Here is a 14,445-nt window from a genome sequence, read left to right on the forward strand (position 1 = left end):
TGATTAGCACTTGGCATATTTCTGACCTTGAAATTCTCTTTATGGTATTCTGATGCAGAGCGCACAGGTAGAAGGAGAGGCAGAAAGATGAGGGGCGTTTTTCAACTGCGGTAGTGCAAAGACAGTTGTTGGAATTGAGAGAGAAAATGTGCCTTTGTGCTTAATGTTTGAGGCCCAACTTCACCTCCACAGGAGCATGGAGAAAGGCGAAAGTTTGCAGAGGTCAAAATTCCAGCAACACTTGCAGTAGAGTAAATAGAAGAACTTTATTAGTGTCATTGCTGAACACTAAAAAGAATAAATAAAAAAACCTCCCAATTCACAATTTTTTGCAGCAACACAATGACGATGTACAAAGACATAGCATGGCACAAACCATCATATGTGGACCGTTATTTATCAATTAACATCAAACAAAATAGAGTCAACAGAGAATGCCAATATTCAATCAACATTTGTTGGGGCCTATTAGATCCATCTGCAAAGTTTCTCAAGGTTCCAAGCAACTTGAGGATTAGCTACATTTCTTTCATGGCTACTTTTTCTTTATACAATCAGACTTGCACTGTGACCTTTGAATCTGGGCTCTGCTGCTCTAGTTCTTGACCCCTCATTAGATGTATCAAAGAGGAGAGTATAACTCTTCAACCAATCATAAACCTGTCTGATGCTGCTATAAAGTTTGTTCCAAATCTTTGTGTATTTCAAATACAAGAACTGCAGTTACAAATGAATTCAAAACTTATACATTCACAATAACAACTATCATATGATTTTCTATACAATTTTCAGTTGCATATGGCAGCGATTGCCTGGTTATTGAAATATAAATAGTTCAGTGATAAATAGTAGATCTGTGCCTTTTGTCCATTCAACAGCGCAGGTTGTGTATTATTCAATACCTTTATCCTTCAGTAGCATTCTCACAGTCTTCAAGTAGTCAGAGTCCGGGTAGCCATCACTAAAAGAACACAAAACACAGAGACCGTATTATGTTCACAGTAATGGTTTTCAACATTTATCTGCCATAAACCCAGCAGGAAAAACATGAATGTCCTCCTCATGAGAACATTAACAGCATTTTAAGTTCAAACTTTGCCCAATATGCCAGATTATGGGCAAGATTTATAGCTGCAAGATTTAAATGTTTCCTTCAAATGTTTGCCATTATGGGTTGTTATGAAGAATGACAGGATGGAATATGAAAGAGGATCTTCATCAAACATTGTCATGTTTGTCCACAATTCTCTCTATGCATGATGAATGTGAACAAGTAGTTCAAATCAAATTTTATTCATGTTGCTCCAAGGCAGACTTGAAGACAATTTACCTCCGAAGCAGGTCTGGAACAAATTCTTTAACGAGTTATTTAAAAACAGCCAACAAAACCCTCCATGAGCAAGCACTTGGTGACAGTGGCAGGAAAGAGAGGGGAGAAAAAAAATAAATAAATAAATTAAAAAAAAAACGCCCTTGGTTAACTCTTATAACAATCTTCATGTACAAAGGCCAAAGCACCATTCACTACACAAAATCAGAACAGCTGTGTGTATGGTGTCTAAAGATTTATGGACTCAAGATGTGCCCACTACCAGTATATTGATTTTCTTCTTGTTATGCTATAGTCGAGTATATTTTGAGGAGGTTTCCAATTGAAATGAGTGGCACAGTGCAGGTGATTAAAGAAAAAATGTTGACCTAGTTCATGTTTTGCAACCATGAACTAAGATTTGAATTCAGAATTTTTAACAATAAATTCCACTCAGATCATTTCAGTCTGTGTGAACTCAACTTTGAGCAACGTTTTGTGGTGTGAACTGCCACAATGCTTTGGATGAAAGTATTCTCTGACGTCCATCACTTTCAAACAAATCAAGTACAACTGACATGCTGCTACTCACATTTTGTTCCCTCCGTCTTGTTGTGTTTTGAAGGGGACAGAAGCTGTGATCACATCCCTGCCGTTGGTGTCGGTGGTAAAAGTAAACAGGAGCTGCTGGTTAAAGGCCTTTTCCAGCAGTTTGAGAACCTTCCTGCCCTCCCGGCTGTCTGGCAGGAAAGCACAGAGTCGCATCCCTGAGTAGGACTGGCCAGGGTGAGGGTGCACCTCCTGCAGAAGACTGACACATTACACAACACAGCCTCCTACACACTGTGTGTAGAGTATGAACAGTTTCAGTATCTTATGAAGGATAGCCATTTTTTTCTTTCTATTTGCTCATTTCCCATTTTTAGGAGTCTGATATCCCCCATAGGTGTTTAACTAGGTTGACCACTTGCCTTTTTTTTGACCACTTGCCAAATCATTCCCTGGAACCCTTTGAATAAGGACAAGATCATCCTGTCTCAACAGTAATTCTTCAGGTATTTTATGGCTGAGCTTCCGCAACTTGATCTCTTATGAAATATGTTCACAGCTGATCCTGCTCCTGATTACACTGCCATTTATTCAGTGCAGTTCATTTGACAGAAACATTAACTCTAGGTTCAAAACTGGTCCAGCTCTCGCACTCATTCCTCGGAGGAGTCACAGAAATAAAAATCAATCAGAGAAGGAACACAGTGATGAACAGATATCCCTTCCTGCAGGGTACACAATGTGAGATCTGTGCTGTTTTCAGTTCCAGCCCTCCTGTAGCTCCGATAACCAGACTAACCAGATAATCAGCTTCTAATTTGGGAAGAATGCTGCCAGAGTTTGAATAAAAGAAATCTTTCCTCTTCCTTCACGTCTTAATGTCTTTCACCCAAATCAAAATGTGACTTCATTATCTTGTTTTGCTTTTATTTTAATGTAGTTATATTGACAACAGAACTGTGACTTCTATGAATTGAGCTCGTTACTGCTGCTTTTGTTGACTGTAAAGAATAAAATTACTTCAAATTGTGTTTTTGGTGGGGAGCATGGCAGCATAGTGGTTAGCGCTGTTGCCCCAAAATAAGAAGGTTGTGGGTTCGGTTCATCTTCAACCGCTTATCCATTTCCAGGTCCCAGGGTTGCTGGAGCCAATCCCAGCTCACATTGGTTGAGAGCAGGGTGCCCCCTGGACAGGTCGCCTGTCCATCACAGGGCCAACACACAGAGAAGGACAGACAGCAACAACCACTCACACTAAGGCCTACAGACAATTTAAATTCAAATTAGATACAGCACTGGATACCCTGTGTCTTGTTCCTTTCTGTGTAAAAACTCAAACTGCTAAAGAGTCTAGCTGTTGACTGATTTCAGTGATGTACATGACAAACAACACTCAGACCTACGGACAATTTAGAGTCACCAGGTAACCCAAACATGATGTCTTTGGACAGTGGGAGGAAGCCAGAGTACCCGAAGGGAACCCACACAGACACTGGGAGAACATGCAAACTCCACACAGAAAGGCACCAGGCCTGGGAACTAAACCCAGGACCTTTTTGTTGTGGAGCAGCCCTAACCACTATGCTGCCGTGCTGCCCAGCTGCAACATAGAACTGCTGAAACAAAGTTTCCTTGTATGCTAAATTGACAAATAAAGATCTATCTATGTGAATGTGGCAGAATATGAGCATATTGTAGGTTAAGCCAAACTTACACTCTGTACCCCATCTTTGAAAATGTAGTTGATCTGTATGGTGTTGTCATCTGGGAATCCAGGCAGGTCCCTGTTGAGGATCACCCAGGTCATCTGGCCGTGGGGCTGGCAGCTCTTCTTTACACTATCCACTCCATTCATGCCTCCATTGACTGCAAAGACAGCAAGACAATTTTAGTTATTATGAAGAAGTGGGCAGATAGAATTCATGAAAAGCTTGACAGAAAGAGGGAACTAGGAGTGTACGTTTGTGAAGGACCTTGTTGTACCAGGGATGGAGGACCTTGTCCGTTCAGGTAGCGATTACAGTGCAACTTGTCACTGCTATGGCTAGAGCCCATTTTGCGCAGAACTAGAGAAACACACAGTGAGCAGATCAGGTCAACAGCTATGACTTGATTGCTGAGGATGTCTTGGAAAATGTAGATTGTTAATTAAGAGCACATAATCAAAAGCTGATTGTGGTACTTTAAATTAATCAGGCAATAATTTTTATGCGATCACTGAAAGAAGAAGTTAAACGTAGGGGTTCACCATGCTGTGGGTGTCTTGTAACAACATTCTTAGATGCTTTATAGGAAATGTGGGTTCCAGCATTTTGAAGTTTGAACCAAACCGACTCATTTGTACATCTTTGCTCTTTTAACCTTTGCTGTTCTATCCTAAAACAGTTTCTGTGAGGGGCTATAATACCAACGCACTGAGAGCCTGAGGAAAAACAAGGAGGAAGAAATTATTATATTATTATATTAATTAGTAATTATTTAGATTTTATTCTCTGAACTCTGAATCTGACAGCATGTTTATTCAATTCCAGCATAGCAGTTCTTAATAGCACTGGACTTGCTAATTAGTCTTGAAAAGGTGTCCACTCAGACTGGGTGTATTCATTCCCATGGAGGTTCTGATGATTCACACCCAAAGGCCATTGGGGTTTCCTGAATCAAAGTGTGAATTGTTGTGAAACTGCTGGATAAACATACCTGGATGATATTGTAGGGATCTGTCACCCATCCTCTCCTCTCTTCAGAGACTTGATATCATTTATCTTAAATTGTCTCTCTTGTTTATATTTAAAGTGTCTTTAGGGATGCATCCGCTGCCTTTTGGATCCATCACCAAGTCTCTGCCTAAAGACTCAACTCTGTTGTCCAAAGACAACATTTCTTTAATGCCGTCTGGCACAGTGAAGCTGTTGATTGGGAACTACTATTAACTCTAAATGAAACTGTAGCTTATTATAACTTACTGTACTGTCAATGCTCACTGTTGCTTGAATTCTTTCCAGTTCTTGAGAGACTAAGAATCAACTTTGTCAAACAGCCATCACAGCTGTGCTCCGGCAGCATGAGAGATCACTTGTGACACAAAGAAAATACTGTATGATTACATGTTGGGATGAGTTGTTGTTTACTAGGCGTAAATTATATAACTGTTGGGTTGAATGTGCCCAAGAAATAATACAATAAGGTAGATGAAACTACTAAACTGCTGTGGTCTTGTTGAATGGAAGCCTATAGAGTTTGAAGCAGGTTAATAATGACTACACACACAGATTGGACTGACCTGACACAGACCAACAATTCAGTTCAATTGATCGGCAGTTTGTCATTTGTACCTGTTCAAAAGCTTTTCTCCAAATCTTTGCGAGATGCTCCTGTTTTCTTCAGCCTCTGTGATCCTGGAATTTGGTTAGTTCAATTCATCGTAACATGAGAGAAAGAAGAACAGAGTGACAGAGCGATATTGAGAGCGAGAGCGAGAGACTAAAGACAGAAATGGGTGTGTCTTCTTTAGTTGTGGTTCACTGCAAAATGATCTGTTAAACTGGTGTTACAGCTTTGACAGGAAAACTGGTGTGTGTGTGTGAGTGAGAGAGAGAGAGAGGGGGGGGGGGGGGGGTGCAGGATGCAGGTATGCATGCAAAAACTAATTACTAGATTGCTAACAAGGATAATGAAGTTCAAGTCTCAAAGCCCTGAAAGTGGAATCATGGCTATAAAACATTAGCAGATACACGTATACACTTTTAAACAAAGCTGAAATATTACCAATCATAATGTACATAAAACAGATGAGTTCATCTGATAATCTTAACATAGACAGCTGAGGATGCAAACAAGGGTACAGGAGGTAATGGAGCTCTAAGTAATGCAGACATTTTAGAAAACGCAACTAAGAATAATAACATTAATATACAACAATGTGGCAATCCTGGCTTGGTTTGGTCTCCACTTAACGTACAGCACCAGTCAAACCTTTGGAGACGCTTTCCCATTTAAATGAATAGTAAAGTGTGTCCAAACATTTGACTGGTGCTGTACATGAACAAAATACACGTGTGGTGTAAAAAAATAAGACTTGTTTCAGGGTTACCAGCTACAGCACATTGTCCTTGTGTGCCTTTGACTTAGATGAAGATGAGATTAGATGTTATCTACAAAACTACAGGTAATTCAAGTGTTCAGTGCCCATCATGTGGACTATCGTGGGACAGGTCATCTCAAGAGGATTTGCCCCTGCACACATGGAGCTCATTCAGCTGCTTGTCTGAACTGAAAATCTCCCTCAACACTTTACTCTTTAGCTTATTGCTTCTGGCAGCTCAGAATTTTAGGCTTGATGATTCCAAGTTCATTGCATTAATGCACCTTGGGAGCTGTAGTTGGGAGAGTATTAGTTTGATCTTTTTCTCTCCATTCAGTTTGGTTTGCAGATAATCTCTAGCCTTTCTCTCTGCTAAGCCAGCCAGTCCACCTGCTGTAATGTTACGATGCATTTTATCTACTCCTTGTTTGCATTTGGGCCCAAAGAAAAAACTGACCATCAGTTTTTTTTAAAAGTTTGCTGAGTAAGTGCTGAAATAAGTCAAAGCTGCGACCTTAGAAAACAGCAGTAAAGCCTGGTTAGCTGTGTTGGATAAAGAGAGACTATTCTCTTGGGGGATATTCAGCTCAACATGTGGATCACTCATACTGAGGAGGAGATGAGTGAATGTTCATACTGTAACAGAAAAATGTTTTGTCGGTGTCCGTCTTATTTGTACTGATCTCTACATTTCTCAACATATACTCACCCATCTGTCACTCAAAGAGACAAAACCCCAAAACCCCAAACAAGCATAAATTGAAGTCTTGATAAAATTGAAACTGTGTCATTTAAAATTATTTTTTAACTAATATTACCAAAATCCATTTTTTGGTAGCTAGAGGACAAAAATTTGTAGAAAAAAGAAAATCAATACAAGTTTTTTAGAAAACTTTGGACCAAGGCAAAGCCTTCTACTTGCAAGAGACAGAAATTGAAATAATATTTGCTCCAACTAGAAACAACTAATGTTGATGGAACTTTTTAATCTGGAGCTAAGCAACAAATATTACAAAGAGAATGTCCCACGACATGAGATTGCACCATGAGACTGACTTGTTCAACAGGTTTGAACAGTTGCAGTGAAGCGTGAACAACAACAGGAGTTAATGTCAAAGGTGAGGTCATCAGGCTGTTGTTACATTGGTTAAATTTTTTTATGACGGTTTTGCTTTGCAGTTGAAACACAACTATAATATGAAATGGTCTCATATGTATGTTTGGTGTCACTTTTTACATGAAACTTATTTCCTTTCACACTAACCTCTTTTACATTTATCTGTCCAAATCTGCAATGGTGACTTTGTTGGAAAGGGATGGAAGAAAACCTCTCTGGCCCTCAGATTGAGTTTACTTTCCTTTGATGAGATTAGCGGTGTGGGTGCATCATTCAACGAGAGCATGAGCCTGGTACAATTAGCCGCAGCGCTGCTGTCAGGACTTACAGACGTCTGAAGTAAGAAATTAGAGTAAACTACAAATTAAATGGTCAGGAGCTGCATGCTCCCACACAGAAGACACCCCCCCCAACTTTCCCCTTTCTCCTCTCCTTCCTCACTGCCTCCACTTTACCTCTCTCAACTCATCCTCTCCTGCATTCCCTTTACCTCTCTCACTTGTTTGCCTCCCTTCAAGCCCCCCTCCTTTCTCCCATTATCTTCCAATTACTTTCCCTTCGCTTCCCCCATTGGCCTCCTGCACCCTGGCCTAACCAACTGATGACTACCCCCTCCCCTTTATTGGATAATTTGGCCTTCTCCCACACATCTCTGTACCAATTAATTGCGGTGTACACTGTCTGGAGAATGTCGCAACTGATTTTTCTTTCTCTATGGAAGCGGGGAGTCGCTTAATTTTGAAAAACCCACTGCCCATCCCCCAAGACACAAGTGCACACTTCCAGACACTCCCATACAGTGCTCATCCTCATAAGAGGATGCTCCATATATTGATTCTGTATCAACAAAGCTTGACTCTCTGCTGTTGCTGAAGTCCATCGATTTTAGTGGCAAATAGAAACTTAGAGAGAGGATTGTCACACCGCAGCTAAACTATGATCGAAATCTTTGATGGCCCAATTTGCTGTGTTAGGCTCAGGTCTACGATGTCTTTTCACAGACAAATGACTCACTCCTACTAATCCTTTCTTCCCCTTATATCATCTATTCGCTGGATTTTTCATTGAGGTACAATTTATTATGTAATGATCTATGAAAAAGCTGAGGCAAAACACGAGATACTTTTTCAGAAAAATTCCAGCAATCTACAGCATTCACTGTTGACTGACAGTTTCCTGCTTTGTATTGCTCTTCCAGATATATATATAAAAAAAAAAAAAATCCTCTCTTAACTCGTTACTACAACTGGGTCTAAGTCAAGCTTATAATGCTCTGATTACTTTTCAGAGCAGGAATCTTGTTTTATTATTCAAATATAAGCATTAAATAACTAGCTACTTAAGAAAATAAATGTGACTCATTGCCAATATTGGGATAACAGCTGGTTAATGGCCTGTATGAAAGGCTTCACTTAAAGACGATGTGTCAGTCTGTTACAGTCACAGCAGTGGTTTACAGCCCATGCCTGCTTGATGTCACTTTTCTTTACAACTTACCCTCCAGTCTTCTAATCCACAGAGGAGTTCTTGTACTCATGCAGGTGGAAAGTTTATGACTGCCAGCCACGCTGATCAGAAGCCTCTTATACCACATGATTTCTGGATGTCTAGATATACTGTATCCACTGGATCTTTCTAAAGGCTGGATCAGGCATCTTCCTGGGTGTCTAACAAGAACAAGTGTGAATATATACAGTCCCCTGGACTCCTGGCTCTTTTGTGTTGAGTTAGTGAAATTGTTTCAATGTGTGCACACAAATTTACTCCATTCAAAAATGAATTGATAGCATCTTTCAGTGTTTGTGTTTCGAAACAATTATACATTATATCTGTGTCGTACATATTTTATTATATAATATCCCACTAAAGGACGAAGGTTATCCATGGACTAAAGAAGCATGCTTGGATTCTTGTAATATGATTTTGTGCCAATAAATAGAAAAATAAATAAAAGGCATCTTAAAGATAACAGTGATACCCGTGGTTCGGTCATTATTTTGGGCATTGTGTAATAAATGGCGAAGTGTGACTATTTGCATAGGAAAGTCTGCACTCTAGCACATTTGGTCCTGAGATTGGCATGAAGCATTTTAAGTATGTTAATGAGTTGTGGACTATGAAGGTCTTGTTAGTCTGCATGTTCCTGATGCAAACTCTCTGAACAGCTTTACAAATTGTGTGTTACCAACTGTAGTATACAACAGGTTTGCTCAGTTTTACTCTAAAACACACACATCGAATGCACAGACCAATTTCTGAGGCTTTTGTTTGGAGACGTAAACAGACTCATTTAATGCCTGGCGGAGCCTGTGGTACTCTATCTTTTTACAGCTCCTGGTCCTCTAAAACAGATTTCTAGGATTTCTAGACTCGTGTGTACACAATGTGTACAGCAGAGGGTTAATGCGTTAATGCAAACATGCTTCCTTAGCTCTAAAAATAAGAATAACCAAATACTAACATCTTTGTGTAGACTGCAGTACTAATGCTTTTTCAAAGAGTTATAAGGTCGTTTTTAAATTGCATCAATAGTGCGCATTATCATGCATAACAACACACTACAGTTCAGTGACATTAAGTCCGGTTACTGAGTTCCATGAATTTCTATGTGAAAAGATAATGACAGAAGCAGAGAATGAAGAAACTGGGGTTCATTCTTCAGAAGGAAAGAGTCTGCTGCCCCATAAAATGTAATGTAAAATGACACAATGAGCTTGTTTGCCCCTGTGGAGAGAGTAGAAAGAGAGCGAGTGGGAGTCTGTGACAAATGTGCTTTTGCTATCAAGCACCTGCTAAGCTGGATGAGCCTCTTTATACCCTGACAACAAACAGAGATATCAGTGATATTAAAACAGACAAGGCTCCCTTTAACCTACTTGGCGCAATTTGCTTGGAGTTAATAGTCTGTTGTAGGAGATTTGATCAGCAGTGAGCCAAGTGGATCACATCCAGTCCAAACAGTCCATAGTAGCTGTCACTTCTCATCACATCAGCAGGGTTGCTATAGCAGACTAATTCAGAGGAAGAAAAACTGCTGCTAAAGGGGAGTCAGTGAGGGTTGGAGTGTGTGTGTGTGTGTGTGTGTGTGTGTGTGAGACGAGCAGTGGAGCAATGCACCACACCAAGTGATGGGGGAAGCAGATGGAAATACAATGAAACCTACTATGCATGAACTCAATGCAATGTTTGAAAAACTTTACTACCAGGAAGGGCTGTCTAAATTTAGGCTTAAATTGTGGGATATTGTTTGGCAACAATCATAAACAACTATAATAATAAATCAGATTATTATCAGATTAGAATGCTGAATATAAATTATATCACATTGATTGATCTGATCAGGGTGGCCCGAGTTTGTATCCAGTTGAGAAGGTTTAGGACTGGACCTGTGAAGCCCACACATTACCAGATAATCTGGACTAAACATCTGTACCAACCAAGGTCCAAGACTAGACTTCTCAATGGGTTTATGAGTGATTATTTCATTTTGATTTACCTCATTTTATCTTATTCAAACAATGGTTCTATTATATTAGAATATTATTTTTGGACTGAAAACTCTTACCTCTCTCACAAAGATACACACAGTGACACATACTTGTTCTGGATTTGATTCCTCTATTTACTGTCTATCAACTTTATCTCTGGTAACAAGTTGTTTACATGAGGTTTAGCAGATTGGTATCAAATGTTTCTTCTATGTTTGAAGGCAATGCGCTGTGACAGCTCTGTCACCTTCCTGCAGGGCCTGAGCCGTTATCCTGACCTTATCTCCTACACCAGCATGTGCTGCTACTTTCAATGAGGAAAACATCCATAGCATTGCTGCCAAAATGCTGAGTTTTTTTGTTGTAATCAGTCTTGTTCATTTATTTTTCTCTTTCCAAGTAAAAATTTATTAGAGCAAGAGCATTTCTCATAATCTAGATTTCTGAAAAATAAATTTTAAAAAAAGACACTGAACTATGCACCCTCAAAACTTGGTGCTTTCTTTAAGGGACATTGCATCCCTTGGATGGATATAAGTCTGGATATTCCTTCCTGCCTCCTACAGTGCGGACACTTTTGCCGCTTGCTCCTGTTTTGCTTTTGATGTTATCACACTTTTAACCTAGTTTTTACTCCTGTATTCTGGACAAAAGATCTAGAATACTAGGATTTAGATTTTATTGAAAAAAGTGCCTTTTAAACACATTTTAATACACCTTTTTTATACACAGCAGATCAGCAGCTGTTAACGCTTGCTCAGCCAAACGCTGTGTCGTCGTCAGTTTTAAGCGATTTTGAAATACATGGTGTTTTGGACAGCAGAGACTAAAAGCATCCTCTTTGAATTGCTTGAAGATTGTTTACCTAAAGTTCTCATTTCTAGTTGCTGCATTCCTACTGATTCCCTACTGCCACAGCATGTGTGCATAAATTGAAGTCTTGATAAAATTTAAAATGTGTCAATTAAATTGATTTTCGAACTAACTAATATTGGCACCAAAATCTATTTTATCGATATCATCTGTCCCAGAGAAAATTCTAGCAGGAAATTAAATCTAAAAGCTCCCACGCTCACTCCACCAGTTTTACTGCACATCGGGTAGGATCCATTGACCCTAAATAACGTGTGATGGTGAATGTGAACCAGCTAAAACTGTAAACACTGCGAGGGCCAGAAGCCTAAGAAACAGCCCCCAAACTTAGCCAAGGGGCATCCAAAACACAAGGAAAAGCCTCAAAACCACCACCAGGCTGAGGGCTGGAAAACACACCGGCAACTCCACAACAAATGAAATAACCTTGTCATCAAGAGAGAGTTTCACCAACTCAAAAACATCAACAGAATTAAAGGTTTTGTCATCCAAAAAGACCAGGAGAAGCTCATCCATGTGTTCATCTCCAGTAGACTTGGTTACTGTAACAGTCTTCTCACTGTACTTCCAAATTGGAGCATCAGAACACTGCTGCTAGAGTTTTAAGCAGAACAAAGAGATCAGAGCACATTTTACCAGTTTTAAAATCTTTACACTGCCTCCCAGTCGGTCACAGAATAGATTTTAAAACCCTGCTAGTAGTTTACAAATCACAGCATGGTTTGGGACCAGAACCCATCTTTGATATGTTTAGAGAATATAAAACTAGCAGGACTCTTAGATCCATGGACTCAGGTCAGCTAGCCCAGATCAGAGAGCACCAAATTTTGATACTTTTATTTCTTTTCCTGATTCGCTTACGCATGAAACCTGCACCGTTTGAGACTCATCCAGGCGGCCACATATTCTTTTAATCATTTTAATTTATTATTTTATGACTTTGATATGATGCATGTCACTGTTCACACTTTTCTCTTTATGTTCTCTGTATGTATGCCTTTGTGTATGAAACGTGCTATATAAATAACCCTGCCCTGCTTTGCCTTGCCTATACCTTCCATGTGATGAGGCAAGTTTCTCACTGCCCCTCTGACTCAGCAACTTCTGTTTGGTCACCAAGGATCCACCTGTTGGAGCCTTCTTTCTTTTTAAGGAAACAAGGTTGCATTCACAGGAGCCTTTCAAATGAAACAGCCTAGCCATGCTGTTGTGAGGCAATCAGACGTCAAACGCAGCCTTCAAAGGATGCAGTCTGTGAACTGGGACACTGTTAATGGTTTCTGCCACAGCATCCGGCATCAAATCAGCCGCTCATTTTACTGTTGCCATTTAATCCTGGTCTGACATTAGTTTCCTGACTAAATTGAAATAAAGTGTCAAGTGTTTCAGTCAACTACATTGTCAATTAGTCAACTAAATATTAATATCGCTAGAGTTTTGATCATAGACTGCCTTTAAAACCACGTTAGTCAATGCTGAGGAGCTTGAACCCTACAAGAAGAAGATTGTATTGTAGTCTATGTGAAAATGATCCTACTTCTCACTTTGTTTATTATTTAACCCAGTTAGTGTATGGTCTCACACTCTAGTATCAAGTCTTCTTCAGTACAATATGAAGTTAATTTTTTAGATAAAAAAATACAGAGCTATCCAGTGGCCTCTTTGGACGCAGAAACAGGAGGCCACACTAATGAGCTTCTGTTTGTTTCTTTCTCATGGCTTCCCTTGTACAGGCACTTCATCTGGAATACACAGAGGCAGGCCTATTGTTATTGCCAGACCATCAATCACAGAAAAATATATGAGTAGATCACAACATGAAACCACTGGGCCAGGTTTAAAATGTGCCTTTTAAACAGATGTTACAAATAATGTCTGATTCAATCAATACAAATTTCTATTCTACTCTAAAAATCATTTGATTCTTTATTGTAATCTGAATAAGTCCTGTTTAAAGGAAACATGTCGAATATTATGCTACCACTAAATAAAGCTCTGTCCAACAAATGATAACATGGAATGAATGGAAATCAAAAATCTTTGTGTGGTTTTCTGACGTGTAATCCCTGTTCATTCCTCATCTGAAGCAAAGCGGTCACATAACTTTTCAAACGGGCCTCAGTATGCACAGCAGGAAGGAAACTTATCGACATTCACACAGCTGCAATGTTTAACACTTATTCTGATTCTGACAGACTAAGCCTTGAGTAGAGATGGCCAGAGGTATAAAGGGGAGAGTGGTGGCTGGAACAAGAGAGGGAAAGGTTAAAAGAAAGGGAAGTTCAGAATATAATTGGACTTTTCTCTGTGTTTTCTCCTCTTCTCTGGATTAGAGGGGAGAGTCAGGCAGGATTTGGGACACATGGTAATTATTCCATCTGAGATTCCATCTGTGACCCTCCCATCCTCAACCTGTTTTCTAAATCCTCTACAGCCCTCTCAGCTTAAGCAGGATTGTCTTTCTCTGCTCCAGAGTCTCCAAGGTCACTAAAAACAAGCCAGGCTTTTGTGTCACAACAACAAAGGATTTCAAAAGAAGCAGCAGATACCTTTTAACTGCCTCTGTCAAAAACCAGCACTTATTTTGCAGCCTTTGCATTTTCCACAACACCTTTATTTTCTTCACGCAAGTGCCCCATCAAGCATGAATGCTTGCTTATTACTGCCTGTACAAAATATCATTTAGTTTATAATCAAAGACCTTTTTATTCACATAATGTAGTTTTCTCTCTACTTTATTTCTAAAAAATGAAACAGGACAACGTATAATGAAGAACATTCACAGGGGGAAGGCAGAGTCGTTAGCTTTTTTTAGGCTTTTTACAATAGTATAGGCAGTATACTATTAGTATAGTATAGTATAGTATGGGCAGGGAGCTCAAATACAGGGTCACACAGGTGCAGTAAAAGAACTTAAAATTGATAAAATCGGGAGCCTTATAGAAAAACAGGTGGACAAACACAGTCAAAAAAACCCACCAACAGGTTAGGCTGCTGGTAACCATGCACATAGAGACATAAATAGATG

General features: G+C 39.6%; 1 protein-coding gene across 4 annotated transcripts; it reads right to left on the reverse strand.

Moving 5' to 3' along the window:
• Window positions 1–247: 247 nt before the first annotated feature.
• dtx3la (deltex E3 ubiquitin ligase 3L a) lies at window positions 248–5,358 on the reverse strand. 4 transcript variants are annotated; one of them, XM_029529119.1, is made up of 5 exons: window positions 5,191–5,358; window positions 3,842–3,924; window positions 3,573–3,724; window positions 1,902–2,110; window positions 248–961 (listed from the first exon to the last, which is right to left on the reverse strand). In XM_029529119.1, the coding sequence occupies exons 3-5, from the start codon at window positions 3,711–3,713 to the stop codon at window positions 892–894; spliced, it is 420 nt and encodes a 139-aa protein (XP_029384979.1). In that variant the 5' UTR covers window positions 3,714–3,724; window positions 3,842–3,924; window positions 5,191–5,358; the 3' UTR covers window positions 248–891. The 4 variants fall into 4 exon arrangements, with proteins under 4 accessions (XP_029384979.1, XP_029384977.1, XP_029384976.1 ...); XM_029529117.1 differs by having other exon boundaries at window positions 3,819–3,924; XM_029529116.1 differs by having other exon boundaries at window positions 3,832–3,924; window positions 5,191–5,356.
• Between the last annotated feature and the right edge of the window lie 9,087 nt (window positions 5,359–14,445).

The sequence above is a fragment of the Echeneis naucrates genome, chromosome 20 (assembly GCF_900963305.1).
Source record: "Echeneis naucrates chromosome 20, fEcheNa1.1, whole genome shotgun sequence".
Taxonomy (NCBI): Eukaryota; Metazoa; Chordata; class Actinopteri; order Carangiformes; family Echeneidae; genus Echeneis; species Echeneis naucrates.

What these genes read in the sequence shown, in the direction of transcription:
- dtx3la (XM_029529116.1), bottom strand. Translation starts at nt 3,913, where the DNA reads ATGGGCTCTAGCCATAGCAGTGACAAGTTGCACTGTAATCGCTACCTG. An exon ending in TCCATCCCTGGTACAACAAG is followed by an intron (nt 3,725 to 3,831) that starts GTCCTTCACAAA and finishes CTGTCTTTGCAG; the next exon opens with TCAATGGAGGCATGAATGGA. An exon ending in TCAAAGATGGGGTACAGAGT is followed by an intron (nt 2,111 to 3,572) that starts GTAAGTTTGGCT and finishes AGTCTTCTGCAG; the next exon opens with GAGGTGCACCCTCACCCTGG.